The sequence below is a fragment of the Eulemur rufifrons genome, chromosome 5, assembly GCF_041146395.1.
Source record: "Eulemur rufifrons isolate Redbay chromosome 5, OSU_ERuf_1, whole genome shotgun sequence".
NCBI classification, from domain to species: domain Eukaryota; kingdom Metazoa; phylum Chordata; class Mammalia; order Primates; family Lemuridae; genus Eulemur; species Eulemur rufifrons.
Window position 1 is genome coordinate 12,265,657 of NC_090987.1, and position 27,684 is coordinate 12,293,340.

Sequence of the window (27,684 nt, forward strand, 5' to 3'; positions counted from 1 at the left end):
AAATTCTTCCTTTCTAAGTCACACCGAGTATTTTTTCTATGCTAAATCTATTTCAAAAGTTGATGAAGAGTTCATTGTTATGCTAGATGATTTTAAACTTGGCTATAATTATCCTATTTATAAGAACAATACATTTTAAAAATTTCCTCCTATGAATTCTCATTATCTATTCATGACACAGTAAAGTCTTAGGTTCTTAATTAATTCAAGGAGATACCTTCTGTATAATTTCCAAAGACAGATTTAAAAAGTTGGCATCCAATTTGGCAATACTACAGAAAAAAGTAAAATCTCCATTATATTTCATAACTTTAGATTCTTTCAACTCTAATCAAAGCCAAAGACATTTTTGGTAGAAGTCCTTGTACTAAATTAATAGCAACAAAAGGTTTTTTTTAATTTCCTTAATAGATATTAATAAAGAAATGTATATTAGAGTAATGGGCCAAATCTTATTTCAATTTCAAATCATGTTGAACTATTTCTTCACATTGATATTCTAAATTTTGGGTTAAATACTGATAGAGATTTAGATTTTTAAAAATCATTTGATATATTTTTAGCCCTTTTCATGATATATTAAATCCATCTAAAAATAACTTACACAAATAAGATTATTCTTTCTCTACATTTATTCATTATAAAAATTAAGTTACAGAGAAATTTTTTTTTATTTGCCTGCAATGCCTACTAAGAATCTGTAAGGATCATTTGTAGGATTCATATTTTTTAAAAAATAAATTGTAGTTCAAACTAAAGGAGGGAACTTACATCCACGTGCATCCAGAGTTTGTGCTTCTCACAAATATTAGCGATGTCATGGAGAGGGTCGAAGGCTCCATACACTGTGCTCCCGGCTGTGGCACTGACACAGAATGGCGTTTGACCCTGGTGATGACAAAGGCTGAATCACTCTCATATTCCCATGAAGTCCACAAGAATTACATGGGAACTTAACCTTTACATTTCTGGACATCAGAAAGCTGGGTAACTTTGATTAAAGGCATTAATTAGCTAATAATTTCAAATATTCTAATGTACTGAAAACACTAGAGAAAGCAGTGTAATCATAAGACGAATTACTGTCTCTGCCTCTGAGTTTCATTTATTATTACATCTGTCTAAATTTATTTTAAGAAAATAACACCAGGCCGGGCGCGGTGGCTCACGCCTGTAATCCTAGCACTCTGGGAGGCCGAGGTGGGCGGATCGTTTGAGCTCAGGAGTTCGAGACCAGCCTGAGCAAGAGCGAGACCCCATCTCTACTAAAAATAGAAAGAAATTATATAGACAGCTAAAAATATATAGAGAAAAAAATTAGCCGGGCATGGTGGCACATGCCTGTAGTCCCAGCTACTCGGGAGGCTGAGACAGGAGGATCCCTTGAGCTCAGGAGTTTGAGGTTGCTGTGAGCTAGGCTGACGCCACGGCATTCACTCTAGCCTGGGCAACAGAGTGAGACTCTGTCTCAAAATAAAAAAAAAAAGAAAAGAAAAGAAAAGAAAAGAAAAGAAAAGAAAAGAAAAGAAAAGAACACCAAAAAAATAGAAATGACCAATTCTATTATATAGAAGATACCCAGATAACTTTTCATATTTAACAGAAACAATATTATTAGAAATACTGCAATGTTAGTAATCATACCACTTCAATTTTATAAGGGATTTCCCACATTTAGGAGTTATTTTATTTTTCTTAGCAATTATCAATTGTTTTTCACTAATAAAAATAAAGAAAATAGAGATTCATTTGCATGTTAAATATGAAACTGTAGAACATACCTTTCTTTTAGCTTGTAATATATTTTTCTCTAACTCAGCGGGAATCATCTTTCCTCTTAAAATGCAAATACACATTGATTTATAAGTGAATATACATATCAGTTTTACCAATTAGAATAATAAATGGCATGCAAGATTATTTTTAAAAATTACTTTTTAGTGTCTTCTAAGGCTATTTATAGCCATATAAACAGGTATAAGGCAAATGTTCAATTCCTTTAAACATGTTTAAGTTAAAGAATGCTTAGTTTACTATTCATCCACTTAAAATCTACATTACTTACTAATCTTCCTAGGAAAGATACAGAAGGTAAACTTACTTTCTTTTGAACTTTCTCTCTCTTTCTCCCTTTCTTACTTCCTTTTTTCCTTCCTTCCCTTCTTCCTTTCTTTTTCTTCATTATTTACTTAAAGTTATTAAACTTTAATTATAAAGTAAATAACCTCTTGATCATGATAAAAATATCAGGTATCTAAGTTTGAGGGGAGTAGGGGGTAGCATGAATTAAAGTGTACTGACATTTCTTCAACAGAAAATTTCCAAGAAAAATTAAAGCCAATATTTTTCTACTCCAGCTATGAGACTAAAAGCCAATAAGCTTAGAGATGATTTACTGAAAAGATTCCTATTAAAGTCAGTACTTAGATAAGGATGCTTACCATCTTTAATATTCTATTTTGTTCTGAAAAAGTGATAGATAATAAAATAGGAAAAAACCCTAATTGAAGTACATGTTTGTATAGTTGAAATACATAAGGTTTTCGGAAATAATGAGACTGTTGAGCAAGTTAGGTAGTTAAAAACATAAATTATATTTCTACTTGTTAACACTAATTATTATAAATAAATAATAGAAAAATTATATTCATAATGGTAGAAACAATATAAAACATATTAGGGAGGTTATTCTCAGAAAATGTGCAGGGACTATATAAGAAAACCCAAACAACTTGAGATGACGTTTATTCAATAATAAACTTATAAAAATATATTTGCAAGATATTTTATAATCATTTATTTTACATTTAAAAATTTCTAAATATATAAATATTTCTTACAAGCCACTAAAAAGTAATAAACTATGAATTAAAAAAATGGGCAAAAGACATGAATGTGCAATTCATAGAAATATACATTGGCAAGTGAGTATATTAACAGATTTCCATTGTTTGGAACAACAGTGAAACATCATATTTGTCTATCAGATTTTCTAAGTATAAAAATAGTAACAATATTTGGGTTACACATTGTAGATAAGGATATCAATTAACTAAAAACTGTTTAAAGGGAAAATGAAAACATTTTTATTGAATTGTAAATGCAGATATACTTTGACCCAATAATTGATGTGAAAGATAGTCATACAAAGATATTCAAATATATTTATATAATTACATTCATTTAAGCATTGCCCTTAAATACTAAAATCAAGGAAAACCTCTTAAGTGCCTCTTTAAATAAGACTTGTGAAATCATGTTATATTTATAAAATGGAAAGCTCTAAAGTATCTAAAAAACAATAAGAAAAGTCCATATAAATTCATGGGACAAGATTTCCAAGATCTACTGTAAAGCCAAAAAAAATCAAATTACAGAATACAACATAGAATTGATGTATGAGTAAGTTTGATATGCATAAAAATTATCTTCCAGAATATATGTAATATTTGTAATATTGCTTATTTCTAAAGAATGAGATTCAAGGAAAATAGAAACATATTTTCACTATATACTCTCCTAACCCAGTTGATTTTTTTATCTCCAAACATCATTATATTGATAATTTAATATATTTCATAAACATAAAATAGGGAACAGATATGTGGCATTACCATTTGTATAAGGCTATATTTAGTAAATAAATTTTAACAATAGGATAGATAACTTCAGTGCTTCTTTCATAATCACTTCTTGTTAAAATTTAAATGAAAATAATCTGGGTGGGTATTCTTGCAAAATATTGGAATATAAAGAAAGTTGCATTTTAATCTGTGAAGCACAGTAATAACATTTTTGAGAATATCTTAAGAAACATACCTTTCATCACATTTTACTTCAATTACATTATCAATTCCAATACCGAGGATTGCTGCAGCTTTTTTTACTGAATAATGACCCTTGGGCAAAAATAAAAGCAGAAAAGACATTAATTCTCCTGCATTAAATCACTAATTACACACTAGTGCATTTGGGGCGTATACACATAGCTTTGAGTGGAGTGGGTCTGCGCATGTATATGCACACAGGTCTCAAGGCATATTTTCAGGTCCTCATCATGACATTTGTTGAGATCAGGAAGGCTGTAACACCTATTTCTAGAAGGCACTGCCATAGAATAGAACTCTTCACATGCAATGAGTGGGGGGTTGAATATTCTAGTTCTCTGTATCCACATGAAAGCACGTCATTTATAAATTTAACGGCAGTATCCTCCAGGAAAATCCTTTCCTGTTCTGGACAGCTCTAATTCTTGTATTTCAGATTTGTTTTTTTTTTTTTTTTTTTTTTTTAACAATGAGGGCTGAAGAGATGCACTGATTCTTCCAGTGTCTATAATTCTTAATTCTGACTCTGACACCAACTTTGATTTCTTGCCTTCTAGTTTACTTTATTCCCGCATCGCTCTGCCTTACATAAATAACACCAGCAAGACAGAGGTAATAGCAGCTTAAAAGATAAACTTGGCCTGATTATTTTTAGTTGCAAGGAAAAGACTAGATATATGAGATTAAAAAACACAGAAATTAAAAACTCCAGCACTGTTTCTATTTCAATAAAGAGTACACAGGTTAAACACAAAATCGTTTCTTAAAGATTGGCATTATGAAATTCCAGACTATTTACTCATTATGTTTTTAAAAAACTGTATGTCAAATTATGAAAATCACATTTGTAAAGTTGTTAAATTATATTAAGTTTTATGATACATTGCATGCTGCTGTGGTTGCCAAATTGATAATGTACAGTAAGTTCTCACTTAAAGTCATCATAGGTTCTTGGAAACTGTAACTTTAAGCAAAAAAAAAAATGTATAGTAAAACCAATTTTTTCTCTTCAATGCTATAACAAAACAACCAACGTTATTCTGCTGTACATCATTTTGCTTAGGGTCGCAATGACCTATTTAATGAGGACTTACTGTAAAGCTATATAATAACAATTTCAGTTTGGCAATGGAAGGACACTGCAAAAACAGAAACATTTCCATAAAACTCCTCTGTTTCCAGGTAGTTTTAGGTAGAGTTCTCAAACTGAGGCTACTATTACATTTTAAGATTATAAATGCTGCCATGGTAGATAAAAACAAAGTGATCAGATTTATTAGATTATTATAAATTGACTTTTTTTTTTTTGAAACAGGGTCTCACTCTGTTGCCTGGACTACAGTGCAGTGGAGTCATTATAGCTCACTGCAAGCTCAAACACCTGGGCTTAAGCAATCCTCTCACCTCAGCCTCCCGAGTAGCTGGGACTACAGGCGCGCACCACCATCCTTGGCTAATTTTTCTATTTTTTGTAGCCAGGGAGGGTCTCATTATGTTGCTCAGGCTGGTCTTGAACTCCTGGCCTCAAGAGATCCTCCTGCCTTGGCCTCCCAAAGTGCTAAGGTGACAGGCGTGAGCCCCCATGCCTGGCTCATAAATTGACTTTTTAAAAAGAAGTTTCAATGCTACACACAAGAGTGTAAGGAACATTAAAACTAAAGGAAATATCAGTGGATGTATTGTCAATATCAGAAACATGTGGCTGAGGACCTAGTCCATAACTATTAAGTTGTCTTTTCAGCTAATTCCTTCGGTCTTAACTGAGAAGATAAAACATTAATCACATTCTTGTTCCCTTTATTCGATGTTAAAAAGAACCACTAAATCTTTGAACTTTTTACAACTTATTTTTTTGGTGAAGACAGCATAGTGTTTTATATTCATAATCACATTTTTTCCTGTTAGTTTCTCATAGGTTGAAATTAAATTTTAATCCTAAATTTGAACTATTTTTACTGCTTATCTCTACAGACTATTTTTTTTTTTTTTGGAAAGTCATTTTCTCCCTTTATAATATTAATATTCGGATCCAGACTCAGATTATGTGAATACATTCAATGTAAGCATGATATTCTGAGTCTTTATTTTATCAGGTGACCTTAAAAGTTGGAAAAACCTAGACTTGATACTTACATGTTCAGAAACAAATAATACAATGCATGGAAGTGCGGCCATGCCTTTTGTTTTTATCTCTGGATATCGCTTGTAACGGGCTACTAATATACCGTAGAGGTTTGATATACTCCCACCTGTGGGAAAGAAATAGTGATTATGAATGTAATTCCAACTATTCGAAATCATGACAATTTGAGAGCTTCCTGAAACTAAAGTGTTGCTAAATCACTGATGTTATTTTAAAATATCCTTCCTTGAAATTGCTAAGAAAGATCAATACAATTTCCACTTTTTAAATTTCTGGAAGCTTGGTCTGCAGTTATAACCAACACAATGGCTTATCTCTCAAAAATAATAGTGTTAGTTGAAATACATTTTCAGTGTCTTCTAATAGGTATTTTATTTAGCTAATAGAAAATTATGGAAACTACAGGAGACACCACTCAAACGGGCTGCGGAGGAGAACTGGAAGGAGAAAGGGCCCCCGAGAGGCTTGGAGACCAGCAACAAGGGTAGGTGGAGCAGCTACATTCCCCTCCCTTACGTTTTGGACTGGGTGGGCTCCTGAGCAGAGAGACCTGCCCACTGCAGCCCAGAGACGGCCATGGCCAGTGAGCCGTGAGCCTCTTGAGGACAGGGCACCAGGCTCCCGTTTCCCTCAGGAGGCACCTCCCGGTCTGCAGACCCCAGCCCATCCGCAGGCGCCATATTGCTTAATTCTCCCCTCCCCCTTTGCCTACCAGCCACTGCCAAGAGAGACGATTTAGCCACCACCCGGAGGCATCTGCAGAGAAGGAGACCTCTCCTTTTGGGGACCTACAGCAGACTGAGGGGTACTCAGATTGTGAGCTCCCTGCCCTCCCACCCTCCCAGGTGCTGCTTGCCTGGTGACTCTAGGACAGTGGGGCAAATCCTGAGGCGAAGAGACACCGATCCAGCCTGGGAACCCGGTTGGGTGACTTGAGACCCTGGAGGGGTCAGGGGTTGATCTCCAGGGCCCAGGGGACAGGCCTGCAGACCAGATCCTGTACAGCCAGGCCTCAATCGCATTGCCCTGGGGCACAGAAGAGTGATTTGTGAAGGACCCTACTGAGCGTGTGTGCCTTCAGGGGCAGATCAGTGTGCCTGAGGGGCACCCCTCCTCTCACAGGAAGGCCGTGCGCCCAGCCTGGTCTGCGAACCTGGGCAGGGACCCTCCTGGCCTGCATGACAGCCAGGGTAGATCCACTGGCTTGAGGTCCTGCCTGCAGATAGAGAACCCGGAGAAACTGCGGAATAGGGGAGGGTGGAAAGGAGCAAGTCCTGCTCTAGACTGCAGGTCTCAGACAGCCCCACCCCCCACATGCAGACTTTCCTGCTGAGTGGGGCCATTTCAGCCCCTCCCTGGCAGCTTTGCCCAGAGGCAGAGAACAGATCTTTGACCCCTGCCAACAGCATTTGTGGAGCTTGAGGGCAGGCTCACCCAACCCAGCTCCGCCCAGACTCAGTCCGGGACCTGCCCCCACTGAGGTGCAGAATGACACACCTGGAAGTCCCAGGGCCCCACCCACCACATGAGGCACTAGAGTGCCTCTCCAGAGGAATAAGAGCTGGTTACAGGACCCAAAAACAACACTGCAGCCTGCACCTTCCAGCAAGCGCCACCTACTGACAGGGAGGTCATTCTGCACACCCTTTTACTGTATCTACTGACTCATCATACAGGGTGTGGTCAGATCTCACCCACAAACACCACCTAGTGGCTCAGAGACTAAACAGGATCTGTCACCATCCAAACGAAAATCTAAAGGCAAGAAGCAGCAGCTGATCCAGATGGGAAGGAGTCAGCGAAAGAACTCCGGAAGTATGAAGAATCAAACAGAAAATTACTTTTTCCTACCAGGTGAAAATATTCCATCTGCCTCTATTTCTCTCCAGCCAATAATTCCATACATTTTCTTGAGAAGAATTGTCTCCATGACAGTAAATACTGGGGCTATTTCATACGTAAACCTGTAATACATATAGAGAAATTCAACTGTGAATTATATTACATAGAGAATGAAAAATAAAATCACATGCTAAATAAGATGACACACTTTTTAAATTGTATGGTAGACTGTGCAAGAAATGATTAAATTTTATATGTTTTAAATCGCCTGTTCCAAATTTAGTATATTAGTTCTACAAAGAAAGTATGATAGTTTCCATTGTTTTGTGCAGTAGCTGGGAATTTTTTTTTACACCTAGAGGAATTTTAAAAGCAATTCCCATCCCTCCATCATACACATAATACTGCTAGGGTAAGAAAATACCCAGTTATCAAGAAAAAAATATATATGTGTATATATATAAAAATATGTATATATGCACACAGACAAATGTACAAATATATATATAATTCACGAAATTATGTATACATATATGTGCCTATGTGTATAGATGTAGACACAAACAGACATATTACTTAATGGGCAAGTTGGAGAAATAGAGAGCTATAATATATAATATAATATAATGTTTTGTAGAATATAAAAGAGGCAGGAAAAAAGGCTTTTCTAGAAATCGATTGAGAAACATCCTCTATTTAAAGATTGTACTTTGAACAAACACATCAAAAATGGACTAAGAACTATTATGTTTTCAATAACAACTATGAAGCATGAAGATGGCACAAGACAAGAATAATGCAGGACCCATGAAAGAATTCAGAGAGGATCATATTGGGGACTCTCCTCTGAGTGGTGTTTTGAGATTAGAGTCAGCCCCTTGGAAAAAAAGAAGCTGGAATTTAAAAGGCTGCAGGCTTTCCTCTGTGAATACTGTGTACAATAAACAATGAAATATTTACAATGGGTTCTGAAATCAAAAGGTGGGTTCAGTTTTTCTCTAGACAGCCTTTTATTTGTCCTTTATGAGTTCTTTACATAGATATCGATACCAGCCACCACTCCTGTGCCGCTTCAGATACTTTCAGCTTGTTCTGTCACTGTGGCCATTTTACATTAATCAGGCCCAGCCACCACCCCTGTGGCCACTCACTTAGACACAGTCCTGAGCTAACAGCGGATTGCCTCCCCTCGTGACAGTAGTCACTGACCTCCCATCCAGAAGCTACGCTTTTACTCTGAACCACGACAAGTCAAGGAATCTACTAGGAGTTCCAAAAATGCCCAGACATTAGGTATGGGTCGTGAATGTTCCATAGTACAATCCTTTGGCCCTAGGAGACCTGGTTAAAGATAAATTATTTCGCCTTCCTCCCCACAGATGGACTGTCCTGAGGAGAGGTCATTTATGGGGGGCATACATCCCAGGGTACCAAGCACCAGTTGTGCTTGCATTCCCTTGTGCTAGGTCTCTAATGACCCTTCGTACTGCCCTTCTGCCCTTGCCTGACTCCCTTCATTTTTCCGCAACCCTCTCCTTCATACGGCATACCCTCAAAATGCAGTAACACATAAGCTCTTGCCTCTGTCTCTGCTCAGAGACCCAGACTAAGAAAACCCATTGACTATTAGAATTAAGATTTCAGTTCTAATCTAAGAGGAACAAAGTAAGAGGAAATCCTTACACACTTGTATTTCAACAAGGCTGAATTCTGCCAGAATGTGCTGTGTCAATTTCAGCTTCTACACATTACCTTTTTGACTCTATTTCAATTCCATGGAGTAGCTATTATTATTTTCAGGTAAAAGACACTCACTAAACTTCACAGCACCAGAGAGCAGTAAAGTAGGATTTGAATTTGGTTTTCTCTAACTCTGTACCACTTGCTTTTCTGCCATCTCAGATAATGGTGAGAGATATCCAACTATTAAGAATGAGGAAACTTCGAAGGTATAAAAAACTCTGTCTTAAATTCTTTCTCTTTGCTTTTCCCACTTGTTCTTTCCACTATTTCTCTGTTTAAACTCGAGAATAAATATTTTTTTCACATGGAAAATAATTAAGTCTCATAACAATAGGATTCCAAATAGTGGAATATGATTTATAAATTTATTCTATGTAATAAGTTATATAATATATAGAATGCATTATATTGTCTGGAAAGACTAGTTTTTTTTTAAAGGATTGCTCTACACAGGTTTAACTAAAGCACCATCATTAAGCAGTAAAAATTAAAATAGCAATAAGCTGTGTAGACCACTTTTATTTGCATTCCTATCTATAAAATGCTAATTACTACCATGAACTATGCATCATCAAAATCTTAATGATAACTAAACAGTTAAAATAAACCTCCATTTTCCCACATAGCAAAGCAGTCTTTTATAAATGTTTAGTTCTTGGTTTTAAAGTTTAAAGTTTCACCAGCTCTCTCTTTTGATGGCCAGTTAAATTACATTAACAACTGACACTGACTATTCCTTTCAATTTAGTATCCAATCATTTCCCTATCCCTTTCAACCTTAAAAAAATACTGCTCTAAAATTAACTTTACCTCGAAACACTGCAACAGGTTATCTAATTTCCTTATGGCCACAAGTTTTGCTATGGCAAAGGTTAGTATTTTAAAAGAATCACGTTGGAGTTGAATTTAACTTTTCTTTAAAAGTTTATTCTTTTCATCTTCAATTAGATTGAGGTTCTAATTTATATTTAGGACAGTTTTCATACATGTGTATGTGCATTTTAGACTACTATGAGCTGTGAGCTGTTTCAGGTAGCGTTGAAATGATTTCAACCCAAACTACCCTACCCCCGGTAATGATTCAGGCTAATCCACTGAGCTTTACCCCATACCAGGGAATTCAGGTCCTGAAAGTTCCCAGACAGAGAATGTCCAGAGGACCAGGTAAACCTCAAACATGTCACATGGAGAACATGTAGCAGCTTCTTTGCATTCCTCCCAGGGTGTCAACTATTTGGTTTTGATACAGCAAGCATTATATCCAGCAAAATGTAACTTCCACAATCTACAACCTTACTCTTGCTGACATGTGTCTAACATTCTCACATTTCTCAGGTGCAGAGGGACACTCACATGTTGGTATTTGCAGTGGCTGTCAGCCATTCCCCTGCAAGTCCAATTATATCTAGCCCACTGGACAGCTGGTTAAAATAGCGAGGATGTCCTAGAAAACAAAGACAAAATTGCTAATGGGACAAAATAAAAACATAGAGCTGAGAAATGGTTAAATTTGATAGCAGCTTCTCAGTTAACAGATACTTATTAAGCAAACTTAAACAAATTATATCATTCAGTAAACATTATTGAGCAACCGTCATATACAGGCTCAGTCTTAAGTATTGGAGATACGGTGGTAAACCAGATGGGCTCAGTTGCTACCATGTGGATCTTACAAACTGGTAGAAGGAAGACATAAAACAAATGATGACACAAATGTGTCTAATCACAATTGTCAAAAGTGCTACAAAGGATAACAGTGGGTGTTAAAAGTTTGTTCCTAGGGGATTGAAGGCACCCAGGGGAGTGGGCAGAGGCAATCTCTAGAGAGGGTCTCTTGGAGGAAGTGATGTTTAAGACAAGATCTAAAATTAAGCATTGCCAGACAGAAAGAAGTGGAGAAGGAACAAGATGAAAAAGAGCTCAATATGCTCAAAAATCAGGAAAGGTCCTGTGTCTAAAGCAGGTCAGGGATGGGGGTATATAAATCTACCTCAATGGACCACTTGAGTAAATGGGGGACTAGTCATCTAAAAGATTAAATAATTTTCACTGAAAAGCTGTTTATACATTTTTGTATATAATATTAGATCCCCTTCACAATGATTTTTGAATATTTGCATTAGTCAAGAATCTTTAAGCATTAGTTGCCAAATTGAATAATCTATATTCAACTCAGTTTAAATTGATCTTCCCCTTTCTTAGCCCCCAAAATAGATTATTCTTTTCACTGTTATATGACATAGTTTACAGATGACTTGCACCATAGCTCTTTGTGAATTCCTCTTTTTTCCCCACTAGTATGTTATATACATTTCAACACTCCCTTTCCCAAAGCACCTACATGGTTTCTTAACAAATATGTGTTCAATAAATGTTTATTAAACTGGATGAAATTGATGTCTGGAAGTTGTGGGCTATGATGGCACACTGTTCTTTTGTGTTATTTCCTTTTCACTTTCTCAGCATCTTTGTTTTTTCCCTCTGCACTTGAGATGTGCAGAGATGGAGATGGAAAAGTGGAACGTGGGTCCTTACAGATTCAGTCTACATTTGCAATGCTGGATAAAGGAAGGAGAAAGAACTTTATTTACACCTGTCAGAGGTGCCACTCAACTGCCCCACTATTTTTTCAGAACTACCTTTTACTATTTTTATTTCTAATCAAAATTTATCTTAATTTCACATTTGCTTTATATGACTGAATTTGAGCCTTCAAATATTTTTTGACTCTCGCAAGACTTTTATATTTTTATTTAATAATGATTTTCTAATTATAAATATGTTACACATTATAGAAGTGCATAGAATACAAAACAGTACATACAGAACTGTGATTTTCTATGCATATATAGGATCCTACTTATCTATCCAACTACCTATTTATAATAAATACATTCTACAAATGATATTTACAAAGCTATTTTAAAGTGATACAAAGATATCTTACAAAAGTGTTCATTTTAAATGGGTAATTATAGGCACCTGTATATACGTGTGTCAATATATACATATACACATAAAATTAAAATATAATTAAATAAAATTGAAATAATATCGAGCATATTATTTTGTGGTATACCTTTGCACAAGGATCAATATCCTATGAAAAATTCCCCACGACTTCCCTAGAACTTTAAATTGTAACATTGCATAGTATTTGTTTCAAAGGATAGTCATAGTTTATTTAAGATAAATGTAAAAACAAGGATCCTTTATTTTTTTGTTATTAAAATTAATGCAGCAATAAGCATTTTCAAATGTAAATCGTCTTGGTACATTAATGTGGCAAATAAGTTTGATCTGAAGATAAAATATTTGTGGTGTTTAAAGCACTGGTATGTAAAAGTATGTTATTACAACAATGCCCATTTATTTGAATTCTATCAAATATAAGGTATCATATACAAATAATTTATAATTATTTAGCTATACATAAATATTTTCCCTGATCACATAATAAGAAATGAGTAAGTCCAGGAAGGGATAATGTATTTGAACCCAGATTTTGTCTCATTTCAAAGACAATGTTTATTCCAATACACTATTTATTAATAGTATAAGATTTTAGGAAAAGGAGTCCATAGAGCCTATATAAATATTGCTGACTCCTTAAAGTATCACTTTAAATGGTTAAGAATTAAAGTTATAGTAAAGTTAATTTAATCATAAAACAATTTAAGAAATATAGGATACATATCTATATATCTATCTGATAATTTTGATGCTATATATTTTATTGGTTTAGAAAGGTAATCAATTGAGCATCAATTCTGAATATGATAAAAAGAAACAGATAAATGAAAAGAATGATAAATAAAAATTATCCATTTAGTTTCCATTAGAATGTAATTCTCCAAACAAAACTCATTTTATTTACTTTCTTGTCTTAATTAATAGGCAATTTATATATGACAATACCAATTTGAAAATAAACTAAGCAGGTGTTTTAAATAAGAATGAATAAAATTGTGATCATTTTTCAACACAAATGTAAACTCAAAGCTATTCAATCAGTCTATAATTTAAGAGCATCAATTTGAAAAAAAAATCACCTGTTTTAACACCATATTTTAAGGTATCTGTGCAATCAACAAGTAATTGTTCCAGAGATTCAGGGAGGTCCGACAGTTCTAAGTTAAACCCATCCAAACCTTCAAGGAGTTGATGAGGATGATGAAAGTCCAATATTTTACTCTTAACATCAAAGGTTTTTTTGATGTAATGCAAAAGAATATCTACTATTTGTAGCAGAAAACATCTTGTTAAATCTTTGCCCTCCTTGGATGGCAACAAATCTAGAGAGAAAAGAGATTAACAGCAAGGTCAGTAGAGTGTCAAAGAAAATCTTGAAGGGATAGAGTTTTCATCATTAGAAACTAAAGATATTAAAGGGCCACATCAAACAGCAAGTAAAGTAGCATTTGCCCAAATTCTATTAATAATCTTCATTCAATGTTCCATCGTATAACAATTTTCAACCAAAATCAACCATTTTAGATTAATGTCATGGGGGCAGGTGTCCCTTCAAGATCTCCTAGAGATGAACTTTATTTGATAGTATTGCCACAAAACAATCTGTTCATTTTACTTCTGAAAGTAAGTTAAAGGATCAGATCTTAAAGAAAATTGTAATTGCTACAATAAACACGTAGATCACAGGGCATTCATTTATTAAAAAGAATAAAGGAGTTACACTTGTTAATGACATTCATACCTGAAGCATAAGCATTTGATAAATCTGTCATTACATTCTCAGTGTGAGCTTCTTTTTTCACATCTTTCTCAGTTGATTGAAAATTATGAGTAGGTTTTTTCCTCATCTGTTTAGTATCTAAGTTAAAAAGTAAATATTTTTGATTATTAAACTCTGTTGATACTGTATATTTACTGCTTTTATCTGTAATAAAATGGATGTCTCTAGCAAATTCATAATGATTGCAGCTCTTATTTCTATTCTCTTCTAATCTCTGGAAGATAGATGTAAACTGGAGAAAAGTATTAAGAGAAGTATTAATTCTACTAAAATAATGTAAAGAACAAATGAAACACTTCTTGATTGTTAGTTGTGTATCAATAAAGTGTATAGGATTAAGAATACAATAATTTAAAAATCATGTTAAGCATAAATGACAATGCTTACTCATAATAAGATCCTTCTATTATCATTTTACTATTTATGAAATGCCTACTACATATTAAAATCCCTAAGTGCCTTGCACACATTTTAATCCTCAAAATAACCTTACAGTAGAAGGGCTATTTTTTAAGTATGCCAGTATTTTAAGTATTTTTTAAGTATGCCAAGAAAAGGATAAAGAAGTTAAGTAATAGTAATAACTAACAATTTTTGATCATGTACCCTGGCCCAGGCACTGTTCTAACCATCTCAAATGTATTATTCTATTTAATTATGATAACATAGAGTTAGGATGTAAGTACATTATTAACAAAAATAGCATTATATTAATATGTTGAAACTTGGATTTATAGACAGATCTGTTTGAATCCAAAGACAATTAAGTTATTCTCTTTAAAAATAGTTAAGTCCTGAAATTATCTTTAATCAAAATATTGAACCAAATGTCCAGTCAAGCAAGCCAGTCATTCTTAAATATCTTTTCTGGGCAATGTAGGGGACAAAAGGAAGTACGAACTATAGTTCCTAAAATCAAGATAATTACTCATATATACATATACGTATGTAGAAATTACAAAGTAATACAAAAATTATTTATAACTAAATTTTGTAATTTAGTTTTATAAGCTTGTAGTGTTATTTCCAGTTCTAATGGATTTTTCTTAAAATAAAATAAACTCTTTTCCTTTCCAGAAATTACATTTTTAAGATTGTAGCAAGACCAATTTGGTTCAATTTTTAAATATTGATACAATGTTTATGTATGACAGATGAAAATGCTTTATTATAAATAGAATAAAAATCCTACTACATAAAAAATTTGTGCATCAAAGTGGACTAATAACAGTAATTTGAGATCATGTAGTGAACTTAAAAATAAATTTTGAAATTACACATTGAGACTGTAGACATACACTAGGTTAATTGTATATTTTTTTCCTAGAAAATGCAGTTATTTTTAGATTTCCTTGCTATGAACCATGAAAAAATTCTAAAGTGACTAAAGTCTTACCACTTTATTAAAAGTGTTATCACTTCTTTTAAATAATCAATGGAAACAAATTCACAAGAAAAAGTGAAATGTTTGAAAAACCCTCTACATGAAGAAATAGTACAGAAAGCTTACACATAAATCACATAAATTTTGTAGAAACCAACAGACTTGAAATATTGGCATAAGATCTATACTCCATTAATAATTTGACTACACATTGAATCTACAACCTAAAACTATGTTAAACTTGTACTTATATTTGATAAAAAATAGTTATTTTAAGTGCACAAGATAAAGATTGCTATATACTTCTGGCAAAATATTTTAATTATTAATAATCATATAAAATAAGAACAATTATTGCTTGACAGTATGCAGTTTTTGACAAGTAGCAAAATCTCAAGTTCTCATGCACATTTACTCTCTCAGTTAATAACAATTGCCATTTCTTCTCACAAAATTTCAACTTACTTGTCTGCCCATATCCACATTCCTTGAAATCCATGTGCAGTGAAATAAATATTATCTGCTTTAACAGAATACTTGAAGCCAGAGAGAGTTTTCCTGCAATGAAAAAGAAGTCAACCATTACAGATTTGTAATTGCCACAATTTATAATACAGACTCTTTTAAAAGTTCTTTCTTTGTTGGCACAGAAATTTAAAATAACTTCATTATTTGTAACATAGGCGGGGATTCAATGCTTTTATTTGTTTAAAGAATTAACTGAGAGATGTTTTTAACATATTTGTTTTTAAACATCCTTTGCTTTAGTGTTTGATTTAATGTAAAAAAAAAAAAAGGAATGGGTTTCAACTTCCCTTTAGACAATTACAACTTTTATCTACAGGGTTAAATGTTAGGCACTTAACATTCTAGGGTGGAAATTAAAAAAAAATGCCTGGGAATATTAATAATACAATTCATATCCTTGTAACACAGGAATTACTTTTTGCTTTTATAGTAAAACTCTAAAATTTAACATAAATCATAAATATATAATGATCATCACTGTGATCCCCATTTGCAGCTATATATTTTCTCAAGAATTTACCAAGTATCAACTTATCCCTTGGAGTTTACAACTAGGGAATATGTTCAGATCAACACTATTTTTCTTTATTAAACAATTTTTATGTATGTTAATAAAAATGTGAAAAGACTAATAATTCACACAACAAAAGCATTAGAAAATACATTAGCCTTTATCTGGCATTTAGGTGCAATTTATAAACAGATGAAGTAACTCTTAATTCAGTCAAATAATAATAGAAAAATATTGTAAATTGTCAAAGTCCATGGACAACTTCCAAACCCAATTTGGGCCAGGTATTGCAACTCTTATTTTTTCGTTGAGGAGTTCACTAGAGCTTCTAACAAACAAAAACCTATATTTGATGATTTGAAAAAACTTCCACATTTCCTTTCTTCATGCTTTCAGTGGAGGTGATCAATGATATGGAAGTGGCATAGAAGTAGGAAAATAAGGGGAAATAGCTCCAAGGGCTCCACAGCTATGCTTTCTTTCCTTCAGTGACCTGCTTCTGTACTCTAATAGTGTCACTGTATCTGTTAAGGAAGATTATCCCATTATCTTCATTTAGAAAAGAAGAGCTCTTCCTCCTAAATCCTGGACACCCACTCATCTCTGTTAATAAACCCACACACGTATTCTACTGTGTGTATCATCTGTGAGTTAATCCTTTTCTGTCCTCAGCACTGAGCACCCCATTCTGCAAAGTTCCCTATCTGACCCTCCTCATCCTCGTCCTCACTCATCCCTTCCCCTCCATTATAACCACTAGCACTTTCGGTTCAAAAGGACTCAAATAATCCCACTTCCGAGGAAATGGATTTTGAGCCATAAAGCACTTTCTAGCTATTATTCCATTTCTTTCCCTTAATGTCCTAGCTTTTGACAATTAGACCTTTATTTGTAGACATGCTGAACATGAAAGTTACCCTCTCAAGGCCCAAGTGGAAAGCAATGTTTTTATTTAGCCTAATTTTACACATTTGTAAAACCCATATAAATTGAAATTAAAGCCACTCAAAAATTTTCTCTGCAAAGCACATGAATGCTTTCTTACATTGTGCTACATTAGATAAAACTAAAAAAAAAAAGAAAAGAGGAAATACCCTCCTCTTAGGATTGATAATAATAATAATACTTAAACCTATATATTCCTCTTATTGGACTCCTACTGTATTTCACACAGTATCAAATATTTTCATGTGTTGAATTCTCACAGAAGTTATATAAATTAGGAATTAATATCATCTTGTTCTGCTATTATGTCCTCCTTCATCTTATTTTCCCCATCAATACAATGGGCATCACAATATCTACTAATGGATTTGTGGTATCAGAAGAGATAACTCCTCTGAAGTGCTCATAACAATCTTTTAATTCTTTATATCATTCTTTTATCTGGCAATACTGACAGACAAAACAAACAAAAACCAATTTTGAAGATCCTACCACTGTGACCAAAAACTTCCAAAGACTGTCTATTTACTATATCATAGTCCTTAAGTTGTCTCTTCTTGCCTTATCTCCCACCACTCATCTACAGAAACTTTCTGCATCTCAAAAGTAGGTTCATTCACTCTCTCTTGCACATGACTCCTTTCCTTATTTCCCTGTGTGATATTTCATGCAATTTCATCTGCTTTAAATGCCTTCCCTCCTTCTCTTTTTTAATCTAAAGCTAACGTATAACACATGTGTACTGAGTATTTACATGCCAAGCATTCTTTGAAGTTAGATTTTTATTAACCTATGGAATTCTCCCTGTAACCTCATATTATAAAATACACTGCCATTTACTCTCTCCATTTTCCAGATGAAAACCTAAGGCCCAGGCAGGTCAGTTTGCTTGCCAGAGATCACATAACTAATAAGTGGCAGATCTAGGATTCAATAGCTCCCCACCTCTGCTGCCACGTCAGAGAGAGACCTACCCTGCACCCACCCAAGCTTTCAGCAACAGCCTGGGACCAGCCCATCCCTCCACACAACCATCCAGCACCCGCGTTGTCTGTGACAACCACAGGGGAAAGGAGAGCCACAGGACAGCAACATTCTTATAGGCCCACAGTGCATTTGCCCCTCTCCTACCTGAGTATTTTTCCATAATAGGACTCAAGCAGGCCATCCACAGGCCCGGAAACTGGGGATTACCTAACCTAGTACACCACCACCGGAACCTGAACACCCTCCCAGAGGTCTGAGTTCCAGCTGACCCAAATTACCAGCAACACAGCATTGGGTACCTACCTGCATGAGCTAAAGTGCAATGAACCTCTCCCTATCTACACTGAGCAGCATATCTTCCAGCAGAAGAGAACAGGTGGACCTCAAAGATATCGGTTTTTAACCAAGAGAAGAGATTCTGGATGAGAAGGAACCAGCATAAGAGCATTAAGAATATGGAAACACATCCTCTTTCAACACCCCCAGAGGATCACACTAGCTCTCTAGCAATAGGCTTCAACCAAAAGGAAACTTCTGAAAGTTCAAATATAGAATCCAAAATATGGATCACAAGTAAGCTCAATGGGATTCGTGAGAAAGTCAAAAACCATCTCTCTCTCTCTCTCTCTCTTTCTCTCTCACACACATATTCACACATACACTTCAAGACATGAATGAAATAATTCACTAAAGAGATAGATAGTATAAAACAAAACATAACAGGCCTCCTGGAAATCAAAGTGTCATTTAGAGAATTTCAAAATACAGTGGAAAGTTTTGATAATAGCCTAGACCAAGCAGAAGAAAGAATTTAAGAGATTGAAGGCAAGGATTTTGAATTAACCTAGGTATTCAAAAATAAAGGAAAAAGAATCAAGAGAAATCAAGAAAGTCTCTGAAAAATATGGGATTTTGTAAAATATGCAAACATAAGAATGATACGTATTCCAGAGGAAGAAGAAAAAGCAAAAATCATGGAAAATCTATTTGAGGGAATAATGGAGGAAAACTTCCCTGGTTTTGCAAGAGATTTAGACATCCAGATACAAGAAGGCCAATGAACTCCTGGAAGATATATTATAAGTAGAATATCATCAGGACACATCGTCATCAGTCTACTCAAAGACAAAGTGAAGAAGAAAATTTTATAAGCTGCAAGATGAAAGCATCAAGGACTTACAAAGGAAAACCCATGTGACTAACATCAGCCTTCTCAGCAGAAACCTTACAAGTCAGAAGGGATTGGGGTACCATATTTAGTCTTCTAAAACAGAATAACTGTCAGCCAAGAATTTTGTATCCTGAAGAACTAGGTATCATAAACGAAGGAGAAATAAAATCTTTCCCAGACAAGCAAACTCTAAGGTTATTTGTCACCACTAAAACTCCCCTACAGTAAATGCTCAAAAGAGTTCTAACCACCAAAGAGAATGCTCAACATTCACCTCTGTGAAAGCACTCAAAAGTAAAAACTTGCAGTTCCAAGGAAACAATAACACAAGGAGAGAATACAAAGCAAACAGGTAACAATAAACATAATCACTGGAACAGTACCTCACTTATCAACAGTAGCATTGGCTGCAAATGGTCAGTTTTAATTTCTAACATTTCTAATGCAGTCAAAATTGTTAGATGTAACCCACATAAAACAAAATTTTGGGGCATCTTGAATAATTCTGAGAATATATAGGAATCCTAAGACCAAAAAGTTTTAAAGCTACTGCATTACAAAGTGCTGCCTTCATACCATACATATTGTAGATATAAAATTATTCTAAGTAAAAACTAAAATTTCCAATGGTATTGTCATATTTGAAAAGAGACAAGTTAAATGTTTTTGTCTTATGGAGTTTTATTATTCATTTTTAATGATATACAGGTTTAACAACTGTGCTAGTGTTTGCATTTGAATTTCAGATGATCATCACTCAATACAAAAAGGAAAAGAATAACATCTGGATATCACAAAATAAACCAATAGAGCAAATTGGCTCATGAATATTTAATTTGCACATTAATTCACCTACAGATAAGCAAGGGTTGCAGAGCAAATGAATAAACTCATAAATATTCCCTGAATTATTTAACCATTTAGTCTTTTGTAGAAGGCAGTAGGTGTATTATGTAAAAAATTTTGCTCCATAAGTAAATGACATGTGAATAGTTGAAAAAATGCCCTTTCATTATAATCACTGGCCACTGCTATGCTAATAAAAAGCAAAGATGAAAGATAAAGGTTTACATAATTGAACAACACTTGAAAATGAGATATTAGCTTGATTCATGTTTATACATTAGAAAACTTTAAAACTCTCAGAGACGATGATGATTAACCAGAAAAGAGTAGAAGATGGCACATTTCTCTTTCATTTCTCTAGTTTTTATGGGAGTGAGGATGGAGTTCTATTTCCATATTAACTCTCATTCATTCAGTTTCCTGTATGATCTATATATGTAAGAAGCAGGATCTTTTATATATGTCCACAATATATTTACTTGTTTCCGAAAGTTTACTTGAGTGAATTAAAGGGTAATTAGAAGTGAATTAATAGTTAAGTTACTTTATTTTGCTATTTACATAGTTGTGCATGCCTCTTCAAAATTTCCTTTATCATTTGAAGCCCTACTTATTCCTGCAAGACGCCCTTAGATACTTCCTAATACCATAAGGTGAAATAATTTTCTGTTTTCTCAGTATTGCCATAGGATGTTTTAAATTTTGTTCTGGGTTTTTACCTTACAGTATTTATCATATATCTTGTAATTTATATACATTCTATTTCATTTTCTATGTTATCAGTTTACTACAATGCAATAAACTAGCATTGTGTCTTACTCAGCTTTGTCTGTGTTGATATGGTACAAATCTGAGAACTTAGTAGACAGCTATTTTGTGTTAACTAAAATGATTCAAACAACCTAAGAAAGTTCTGTCAACTCAACTCAAGTATCCTGGTAGAGGGACCCAAAAATAAATTTTATCTAAAAAAAAGTCAAGTATCATCTGCATATTCCTATTAGAAAAGAAAGAAAATCAGTATATTGAAAAGATATCTGCAGTCCCCATGTTTATTGTAGCACTATTCACAATAGCCAGATTTGGAATTAACATAAGTCTCTAACAATGGATGAATAAAGAAAATGTGGTATATATATATACACAGTGGAATTATTCAGCCACAGAAAAAAATAAAATCCTGTCATTGCAACAACATGAACAGAACTGGAGAACATTATGTCAAGTGAAATAAGCCAGGCACAGAAAGACAAATATCACATGTTCTTACTCATATGTGGAGCTAAAAATTAAAACAACTGATCTCATGGAGATAGACAGTAGAATGGTGGTTAGCAGAAGCTGGGAAGGTAGTGGGCAGCAGGGGATAAAAAGGGCTGGTTAATGGGTACAAAAATATAGTTAGAAGGAATGAACAAGATCTAATATTTGATAGCACAACAGAGTGACCAAATAAACAATAAGTTTGTGTATACTTTAAAATAACTAAAAGGGTAGATTTAGAATGTTCCTAACACACACACACACACACACACACACACACACAAATGATAAATGACTGAATCAGAATCTAGAGAGTCTATTTCACTAAGATTAAACCCTAATGTTGGGACTGCTACGGATTGATGGAGAAAAGGTGAATTCACACTAAGATGCTCACATGGTTGTAATATTCATTGGGGGTTAGGGGAATGGGGGTGGGTAAACTCACAACTAATGGATGCAGTGAGCATTGTATGGGGGAAGGGCATGCCTCTAATCCCAGCTTGGGTGAGGCAAAGTCATAACATGTAACCAAAATGTTTGTACCCCCATAATATCCTGAAAAAAAGAAGAAAAGGTGAATTCCAAATTCTCAGTTTACATATATGTTGTGTTATACATAAAGCAAAAATACCTATCCACATGTAGTCTTCCCTCAGTATCCATGTGGGATTGGTTTCAGGACCCCTGAGGATGCCAAAATTGGAGGATGTTCAAGTCTCTTATATAAAATGATCATAGTATTTGCATATAATCTACACACATCCTCCTTACACTTTAAATCATGTCTAGGTTACTTATAATACCTAATAGTAATACAATGTATATGCTATGTAAATAGTTGTGATACTGTGTTTTTATTTGTGTTATTTTTATTGTTATTTTGTTATCTTCTAATTTTTATTTTTTTCAAATATTTTCAGTTGCTTAATCCACAAATGCAGAACCTGCAGATATAGAACTGTGGACTCTACTCTTATATTTTAATTTATACTACAAAGAAAAAAAGGAAAACACAAACCAAAAGCATATTATATACTACTAAGTAATTTCAACTCCTATGTATATAATATAATTAATACAAGTTCAGTACAAGAAAAGAATTAAGAATAATCCCTCCATTTCCTCAACAGCTTTTGGATGTTGACATTCAAATTTATATTATATTTTTATATAAATTATTTAAGTTAATAATTTATAGGAGGCATTAATCCAATACACTTGGATAAGCAAGCTGAAAATACTGCTAACATTATTATTAATTATAAAGTGGATCATAGTCAGTCTGCTTTATAAGTGGAATAAGAAGGCTTCCACAGTTCCTCAAAAGCAAGAATATTAATGTCTCTGGAGTCTAATCTCATCTCCACGGTTAGGGGATGTAAGAAGGGAACAAGCTAAAGATGCTACTGAGAGAAAAAGTTATTTATTCTCATGAGTTCTGTAGATTCTTATCCTGTATAAGTTGACTCCTGAGAGTTAGACGTAAAATCAGATATGATATTTAAAGTTATGATGGAACATTTTCCTGATTACTGTGAATGACATTAAATGAAAGTGAATTGGAGAATAATTAAATGAAAACAATCTTCAATTTATTGGCTATATTACAGGGTGAAAAGAAAAGAAAAGAATAAGGGCAAATACTCTGTTCTCAAGGATGAGTCAAAGGAAACAGACATTACAATTTGAGAAAATTATTTTCTTGTTTAATTTTAGAAGAATTATATGTCATTATCTTAAAAAAAAATTAAAGTGGAACTCCTCATCTTCCTGTTTCTTTCATGCTGAATTGGAGCTCTCAGGAATGGCAACCTCTGATCATAAATTGTTTCCAATCATCTACTATAATTGCTACTATGGCTATGTATGCACTATTTAAACCATTTCTCATCCTGCTACTTACTATCCTTCTGCCTCCTTTTCACCTTCCCTTCAGAAGAGATTTCTACTCTGATGCTATCCTGTTGACAAATTTGTCAGACTTCTGTGAGCATTTCCATTTTCACAGAAAGTAGCAATTGGTATTTCAGAAGATAAATCAACCTGGATTTTATTCAAAGCGGAATAGTATTTCCTCCTGATAAGCTATAAGATTTGAAAAAACATTGTGATTAGCAATTTGATTTTTTCAAAATCTTGAAATAAACAGCATAAAATATGTAGGGTTCCTTGCAGCTGCTATAAACCAGAAATACTTTAATCAATGAAATGTTGAAATTTACATACACCCTGATTTTCTTTTGATTACCTACCTCATGCAATCACCTAGTCTAGAAGTTCCCACCCCACATATTGCTTTTAGAATAATTATGGCTTTTTGTTGACAGCCAAGTTTTATCAGAAAATATACAATAATAATTAAATATAAATACAGTTTAAGAGATTGTGCTGTAAATGAATTAGTAACCGTTTTTCCTTACATTTAGGAAAGATAGATTTCTATACACAGATCATATTTTATATACATAGGATACCTAAGATATACACAAGAGGAAATCATAACTTATTCTAGCAGAAAAGTCATCAGCTTGATTTTATTCCAGATTAGTTTCCACCAGTCTAGTGTAGTTTACCTATCAATTTTCTTTTCCTGCTGTGTTTAATTCTTCAAAACAGAATCATTTTAAGGAATTCTTTTTTTTAATATGTAAAAGGCCACATGAGGATTAATTTTTTCTTTCTGGGAAAAATCGTGAAAAAAAACTTCCTTATTCAGATCAGGTGTAAATCATGTTAAAGAGTTAACTATTTTTTGTGTGTATGTATCTTGGTTCATGTTATTCTCACTGTTTGGAATATTTTTTTTTTTCTCTTTTTCATACCCAATCAACTTACTCAGACTTCAGAATCAGCTATAATATTCTTACATTTGTGAATTTCTCTGCCTCTCTTAGAATTAATTTTTACTTTTCTAAACTCTTTCCAAGAGATCTTCAAACCGTTATGGTCATAATGAGTTATGGCAATCAGTATGTACAAACCAAGTGATATCTCCAACCAGAAGAAGATCTTTTCTGGGCTAACGGCTCTTGTTTTATTCTATATTTCTGGCCTTTAGCATATGCCTAGCAGATAATGTGTTTAATTAAGACGTTTTCAAAATAAACAAAAGAATTATTTTGGTCTCAGAATTGAATCCCTGACAGTAAGAATCTCTGCCCTTCAAACAAGCACTTAGGGGGAAGTCCTATGTCATCCTCTTTTTATTTAGATGAGTTCTAACTGGCTTGCTCCACCAACCCAAAAGTGAATTTCCCCTCTCCCCAGACTTGTGACCATAATGCAAATGTGATTGGGTCTACACTAATCTGGACCCAAATCTTGAACCCACCTTTTGAAATTAACAGATGGCCCTAAAAAGTTACTTAACTCCAGGGCTTAGATTCCACATATGTAAACCTAGAATAATGATATTTTCTGGTATAGCTATTGCAAAAAAATAAATAAATAAATACAAAAATATATTTAAAGGGCTAGAGCAGTGCTAAGCATATAATATGTTAGTGCAACAGTAAAAATTTTCTTCCCCTTTATTCTTCCTTTTCCTGACTTTTGTTCCTGTTCATTCCCTCCAGAATCTTTGAATACAAAAGAATTCGGAAACTTAGCCTGGTTGTAAATATGGGCCAACCTAATCTATAATAAATAATAGTATACTGAGTTTTTTTATTTACAATGAAAAGCAAATTATCATTTACTTTCAGCCTAAAACACAGGACTGCAGAATATTTTTTACTTTTTTTATAATTTTGTGATAAATCTCATAAGAGATCTAAATGGTCAGAGGTGATATAAATTGAAGGATGAAAGTTAATTTACTTGAAATATCTAGACAGTATTATTTTAATTTTAAAATTTCATATCATTTCTTTTAAAATTATTTCTGCCTACATTTTAGCAATACTTCAAGTTTTATTCCAGTGACTAAACATTTGGAGAAAATTGATAGAGAAATTTTCTTAAGCACTATGGGAAAAGCTAAGATGAAATATACAGAAAACACCAAAAAACTTACCTTAGGCATATTGTTCATGAATAGTATCATTGTACAGTGTGCCCAATAGATAAAGAGAACCTACTTACTTTGTCATGACACGCTACATTTCCAGTCTGCTAAGTCCAGTCAGTTCTTTGCATCTGCAATTTCTTCTTTCAGTGTGTAATTTGGTAATACGTTTTACAAAAGCCTCATCTCTGTTTGTTCTTTGAGAACAGGACCCACCTCACACTCAGCCAACTCTCTAAAATAGCAATTACTGTCTTTCAAAGTTACTGTTTCCTTATAGTTTTCACACATTTGATTTCACCATGGCTTCAGCTGCGTTTTTTTTTTTTTTTTTTTTTTTACAATCGTAGAAAGAATCCAGTTCTTCAAATTTCCTGCTTAAAGGTTAGATACCTTGTATGTGTGGCTACAAAATTATTAATCATTTCTGAAAAGTCAAGCAACAAACTTAGAATAGAATGACATGTTTTACTCCACCAAGAATGCAAGACCTAATATTCATAGATAATGAACTCCATGGGGAAAATATCTCTTTAATTTCATGGAAAGGTTATTATGAGTTATATTATTAACTGTGTAGAGCTCACTTCACAATATATAGTTTAAGAGAATTTTCATTCTATTGAAATTATCTTGGAAAGAGCAGCAATGTGTACCAAATTTTTATTTAGAAGTTGATCAAGCATTAAAGATAAAAGGAAAATTGATAATACACAAACCTCACCCAATATATTACTTTGTAGATTATATTTAAACTCCACACCAAAATATACTCATTTAATAGCCTCTAAAATTATTTTTCATAAGATTTTCATTTTCCTACTGTTTATTTAGGACTTATTATTGCTTCTAAAGTTGCTGGTATATATCATTCATTCCTCAGTGCTACTTTCTCTCTTATTCCCCACAGAACTGAAGATTCTAGAAAGTGATCTAAAACAGTGTCAAGGAAAAAACATTCTATAGACTTTAGATGACAGTTAATGGTGAAACACCCTTTTTTTGTGTCACAATATAGAAACAATAGCCATTCCCTGCTCACTATAGAGTTAAATACTAATATTGTACTCTGTAAGTTAGATAAGGTGTAAGAAAATTTGATAAAACTATTTTATTTTTTATTTTTATTTTAGAAGATGCTTATCTTTAAAAGAGAAAAATTATACCCCATATTGGCTTCCTGGACTCCCTGACTCGCTTCTCTCTCTCCTCCCACTTTTTCCCACATGGGTGGTCCAATGATCCATCTAAAACACACCTCCCTCTAGTCTCCATCTTAATGAGATAAGACATGTTTACCTCCTTAGTCCAGCCTGGGAGGCCGTTCACAATCAGAGAGACCTCATCTCCACAAAAATTTTAAAAAATTATCCAGGTGTGGTGGCACACACCTGTAGTCCCAGCTACTCAGGAGGCTAAGGCAGGGGGATCTCTTGAGCCCAGGAGTTGAAGGCTGCAGTGAGCTATGATGATGCCACTGCACACAGTCCAGGTAACAGAGCAAGACCATGTTTCAAACAAACAAAAAAAAGTGACATACAATGAATTAATTAATAGAAAACTCAATATCATAAAGATGTCAATAGATTGCATATTTTGTTAATTCTTATCAATATGCCAACAGGGCTTATAGATGAAAAGTAGGAAAGTTGATTCTAAAATTTTTATCCCTTACTAAAAGATGGAAATTTCAGGTGGCCTGTTTCTCAGATACCATCATCTTTAATAATGG

At 33.7% G+C, this 27,684-nt stretch overlaps 1 protein-coding gene across 1 annotated transcript in view; it reads right to left on the minus strand.

Moving 5' to 3' along the window:
- The window catches only part of LOC138383158 (glutamate decarboxylase 1-like), a 48,591-nt gene that overhangs the window by 12,541 nt on the left and 8,366 nt on the right, over window positions 1-27,684 (minus strand). The window contains exons 2-10 of the mRNA XM_069467835.1: window positions 16,158-16,250; window positions 14,270-14,386; window positions 13,608-13,850; window positions 10,909-10,999; window positions 7,822-7,934; window positions 5,961-6,076; window positions 3,820-3,899; window positions 1,782-1,836; window positions 772-888 (exon numbers count right to left, since the gene is read on the minus strand). Coding sequence (XP_069323936.1) covers window positions 772-888; window positions 1,782-1,836; window positions 3,820-3,899; window positions 5,961-6,076; window positions 7,822-7,934; window positions 10,909-10,999; window positions 13,608-13,850; window positions 14,270-14,386; window positions 16,158-16,250 — 1,025 coding nt within the window. The remainder of the gene's footprint in view (window positions 1-771; window positions 889-1,781; window positions 1,837-3,819; window positions 3,900-5,960; window positions 6,077-7,821; window positions 7,935-10,908; window positions 11,000-13,607; window positions 13,851-14,269; window positions 14,387-16,157; window positions 16,251-27,684) is intronic.